This window comes from Chenopodium quinoa, unplaced genomic scaffold (genome assembly GCF_001683475.1).
Source record: "Chenopodium quinoa cultivar QQ74 unplaced genomic scaffold, ASM168347v1, whole genome shotgun sequence".
Lineage (NCBI taxonomy): Eukaryota > Viridiplantae > Streptophyta > Magnoliopsida > Caryophyllales > Amaranthaceae > Chenopodium > Chenopodium quinoa.
In genome coordinates, this window is record NW_018744502.1 from 2,110,088 (window position 1) to 2,114,917 (window position 4,830).

Consider the following 4,830-nt stretch of genomic DNA (forward strand, 5'->3'; position numbering starts at 1 on the left):
ACAGCGTCTTTGTTGTTGACCTTTTTTTTTAAAAAAAAATTTGTAATTGCCTTTTATTTATAAAAATGTTTTTAAAAAACAAAAACAGTTATACCAAAGACGCTGTCCCAGACAGCGCTTTATGTACAAACTTCCTTGTACCTAAAACGTTGTCTCAGACAGTGTCTTATTTTCAACCTAAAACGCTGTCTGGGACAGCGTTTCTCTGCTGGTGTGCAAAACAGCAGCAGAATCAGCCTTTTGCCACTGATCTGCCACTTTCTTCTGCCCCCACCCACCACCCCCTGCCATGATTCTTGCCACCACAATCCACCAACAACCCCCACCATCGACCACCATCTGCCACCACTTTTGACCTCCAACAACACTTCAACCAGCTCCACCACCAACCCCAACCATTCAACAATCGTCGATAACCACCCACCACAACCAACAACACTAAAACCACCATGAACAACCACATTAACCACCACGGGCCATCCTTTCTTCCCCATTTTCGACTATGGATTCCAAATGTCTGTTGTTTAATGTACATTAGCCCCGAAGGATCTATTTTGACTGACATAAATCCGATTTGGATAAATAAGCAAACAAAACTTCAAAACACAAACAGATTCATTCAACCAGCATGTCTTATATTGATAATGCAATCGTTATATACAGCATTCCAGGAAAAAGGACAAAACAATGATACAATACGTTCACTACTCATCAATTTGGTGTAACCCTTCCCTAGCCTCACTGTCGTCCCTTCGTCTTGGACGACGCCGAGTGTAATGGTGAATGGTGGTGAATGGGTTCCTGCGCAGGGGGGGAGTGAGCTGGCTGGACGATGCGTCCTCCTGGGTTCTGAAGGGTGCAGAACTGTGGAAGATGTACTCCTCTTCCTCTGTGTGCGACGTAGGATCACCTCCACTGCTACTCTGGCCGGGGTCGAACCGCAAATGGATGGAGTGACCATCATCACCGTCCCGCTGTTAGATGAGATGACCGTGACCATGTCTGCGTAAGGAAGTCGCGGACATAACTCGCATCCGCTGGACCTGGGCTCTGGTGGGTCCGTCTGTAAGGGCGAGGGACAGTGCATCATACATCGCCACCATATCCGCCGCCTGTAGTAATCATCGATCAGTCAAGTACATGATATTTAAAAAAGTTAAAAAATGAGGATGATAAGTATAGTAAAAGAAACTCACATATCCGCTAATGACGTCATGTGCCGGGTGGTAATGGGTGGACGGTGGTGTGTAGTTGGGGTTGATGAAACGACGTGTGATAAGCCTGTACCACACCATGTACGGATCGTCATGATCCATAACGCCCTGCATGGGATAACCCTGAACGACATGACCCAACCGCTGCTCCCATAGCTGAAGATACTGCCAATGCTCCAGTGCCCAGTTTGTCTCCGTCTTTCCCCGACGGTCAATGTCGTGAAGGCGCACGACAGTGTCACAGTTCTGGGGAATAGGCTGCTGCAGTCCGAACTGTCGCATGACGCGGTCAGGTAGGTGACTCTCCACAACCTCGAAACAGATCAGGGGGACCCGGGCACGCCACTCTCCCTGATGCTCCAGTAGATGTGCAGGCATGACATCTACCAACTCCGGTACATACGGATCCCATGTGATCTGCAATAACACATCCTAAATAAGTTAGTCCACAATCATTATACACAGTACCTAAATGATTACAAATGTCTTCAGAGTTTGTACCTGATCCTCAGTGAGTCGATCAAGGGTGTCTCGGTAGTATGGGAGACCCGTCGCCGCATGTGCTTGTGTGAGTCTGGGGACCATCCACCCGGGGCAACAAATTTGGTAAGTATGTTTACAAAATGAAATCGTATATGGGGAAAAAAAATGACAATTGTTACAAACCTGCAACCGTAAGCCTCATCAGCTGCAGGGCGAGGCGGAGCGATGTACGGCTCATACTTGTCATCCTGGTGCTGCTGCCCCGGACGATGTACAGCAGGCCTACCTGGTCTTCCTACGTGGATGTGCTCCCAAGCCCATAACTTCAATAGCAAAACACAAAACTATGTTAAATATGACATTACTCATTGCATAATTCGCTTGTGATAATATACGTAGTATACCTGAAGCACAAACAGAGGTCCTCCAATCTCGAGCGCACCACTCCGTGAGGCTCTGCAAAGTTGGCGATACAACACCGCCAAAGAGGCACTACCCCAGCTGTATCCACGGATATGCTCCCAGTCGTGGTCTAACAGCTGTAGGTAAATAAGCTGCAAGTGGCTCCCGCTCTTGTTGCCGAACACCACGCCGGATATGAGGAAGAACAAGTACGCTCGAGCGTATCTCTGTACTGTGGCGTCATCGGCGTCCGCAGGCAAGCCCTGGAAAGTATCTCGTAACCAGATCGTCCTCAAGGCGGAGCCCCTAACATCGTTGGGACCCGGCTGCACCCCGAGAACCCGCACAACCAATCCAACGGGATCGACTAGAAATGATCCCGTCACCGCAGTCCCCTGTACTGGAAGGCGCGTCAGTATTGCCACGTCCCACAATGTCACAGTCGCCTCCCCAACTGGTAGGTGGAAGGAGTGCGTCTCCTGCCTCCATCTCTCCACTAACGTCGTGACAAGGTGTCGGTCGATCTCCCTGAATCCCAAGCGATGTACACCGCCAAAGCCAGCGTACGTCACGTACTCAAGGCAGCGATCATGGACAACCCAGGGGGTCCTGTAGTGCCTGCACTGTAGTGGCTTCGCTACGTCACCCTGAAAACATAGGAGCATTTATAAGTAACAAAAGATAGTACATCAAAGAATCCAAAAACGTTAAAGATGAATCATTACCGTCAGGTTCCATACGTCGACGCTCCGATGGGTGTCCTGTAGTGTCAGGACAGAAGGGTCAACAGGTCCGGGTGTCCTATCCCGTACGTCCATGATATCTGTTCATTGAAAACGTTACACACCAAACACTAACACAATATATTGAATACTAATTTCGATTGAAAGGCATAAACAGGAAATCTCGAACATCCAACGTACAAAATAAAATTCATCGAATTGAACACAATAACACATAATTCCCCCTCTCCGTTCTCGTCCTCATCATCCATTTCCGCATACACATCATACACCGACAATTCATTATTCACAACATCATCAAAATGATTTGTCTCTTCTCGAAACGGTGAACCATCATCACCTTGCATAGGAGAGTAGCTATGCAATTGCATCGGCGAAGATGCCACGGTGTTCGATGACGACGGAGCAGGCTGGCCGAACACTGTCACGCGTCCCCCTGCATGTACTGGTGAAGCTATACGAGAACTAAAAGGCAAGTGAAATTGGTCGTCCTGCATCATTCGAGTGAAAGAACCCATCCCATATGCATTCGATGGAATGTGGTTTGCGGGCTCTTGGAAGGACGCGGTGTTGTAATCAGAGACATATGTAGCTTGCTGTTCTGCCCGAGTACTTTGTTGGGTACATATAGGCACTGTTTCTACATATATCTCATTGGGAAAACCCTTCATTCCTACCATGCTCCTCAAACCTTTCAGATGTCTGTTCGTAGAGACAGGTAACACTTGCACCCCATGACCAGTATCACACCTCATTTTAAGGTTCGGTTCAACAGTCATAGGGTTTGAACCAATACAACTGTGAACCTCATTCATCAGATCAGTCACAGTCATGTTCGGTTCAAGTGTTATAAGGTCCATATTCCCTCCACTGTACTCCACATTTGATCCATTACACAAAATTTCACCTCCCCATCGACATAACAACGCTACATTTTGTCCAGCCATATTCTACATAACAACCAAAACACATTTTACGTAAAGCCGTTAAATCATCCCTAAATCACCACAATCAAACAAAAATTTTTTACATACTCTACAAATTAACTACTAAGAACCCCTAAATCACCATTATTACACAACAATGTAGGTAATTACAATTGTTCAAAACCTAATAATTATCAACCATTGTCAACAATTTTCAACAAAACCAACAACAACAATTCAACATTATCCAAACTATTATCAACACTAACAATATCAACACTACCATTATCAACACTAACAATTCAACAATTACCAACACTAATAATTCAACAATACCAACACTAACAATTCAACATTTTTAACACTAACAACTCAACCTCATCAACATTTTAACCCAATTCCAAAAAAATTAGAAATCGCCAACATAAACCCTAGAATTTAAAACACAAAGAAAGTTGAATGAATACCTATTTCAGGGTGAGGGGAGTGTATAGTGGGCTACACGGAGGGCGACGGTGGAGGTGACGGCAGGCGACGGTGGAGGTGGCGGCGCCGGGGGCGGTCTACACGGAGGAGCACAACTATGAGAGAGAGGGGGATTAAGTTAGAGTTTGGGAAAGAAGGGGTTTGAGAATGAAGGAGGAGGAAATGAAATGAAATACGCTGTGGAGGGAAAAAAAAAAACGACAGAAACGCTGTCTGAGACAGCGTTTATAGTTCTCAGAGTTAAACGCAAAAAAGGTCAACAACAAAGACGCTGTCCCAGACAGCGTTTTTAGGTTGATTTTTTTTTAAAAAAAACCCAGGCATAAAACGCTGACCGATACAGCGTTTTAGCCTGGAAGCTTAGTTTGGTAAATACTTTTACCACGCAATCATTTTGGTTAATATTTGCCAAAATTAGCTCACTTTGAAAAAACGTCGAATTCTATCCATGCCACGAAGGATGGGACCCATTCTTCGGTCACCCCTCTCGCAAACGACATCTCCCACTTTCTCTCTCCTCCCCCACATAGTATCATCCCCTCACCTTCACCTACTCTAGATTCCCCTCTCTCCTCT

At 46.0% G+C, this 4,830-nt stretch overlaps 2 protein-coding genes across 3 annotated transcripts; both read right to left on the minus strand.

Moving 5' to 3' along the window:
• Positions 1-548: 548 nt before the first annotated feature.
• On the minus strand, positions 549-1,883 carry LOC110697976 (serine/threonine-protein phosphatase 7 long form homolog). The gene is made up of 3 exons (XM_021875372.1): positions 1,716-1,883; positions 1,197-1,631; positions 549-1,112 (listed from the first exon to the last, which is right to left on the minus strand). The coding sequence occupies exons 1-3, from the start codon at positions 1,797-1,799 to the stop codon at positions 978-980; spliced, it is 654 nt and encodes a 217-aa protein (XP_021731064.1). The 5' UTR covers positions 1,800-1,883; the 3' UTR covers positions 549-977.
• Positions 1,884-2,029: 146 nt separating this feature from the next.
• On the minus strand, positions 2,030-4,785 carry LOC110697978 (serine/threonine-protein phosphatase 7 long form homolog). Of its 2 annotated transcripts, XM_021875374.1 has the most exons (3): positions 4,236-4,785; positions 2,825-2,922; positions 2,030-2,746 (listed from the first exon to the last, which is right to left on the minus strand). In XM_021875374.1, exons 2-3 carry the CDS (start codon positions 2,915-2,917, stop codon positions 2,063-2,065), a joined length of 777 nt encoding a protein of 258 aa, XP_021731066.1. In that variant the 5' UTR covers positions 2,918-2,922; positions 4,236-4,785; the 3' UTR covers positions 2,030-2,062. The 2 variants fall into 2 exon arrangements, with proteins under 2 accessions (XP_021731066.1, XP_021731065.1); XM_021875373.1 differs by lacking the exon at positions 4,236-4,785 and having other exon boundaries at positions 2,825-3,148.
• Positions 4,786-4,830: the final 45 nt, after the last annotated feature.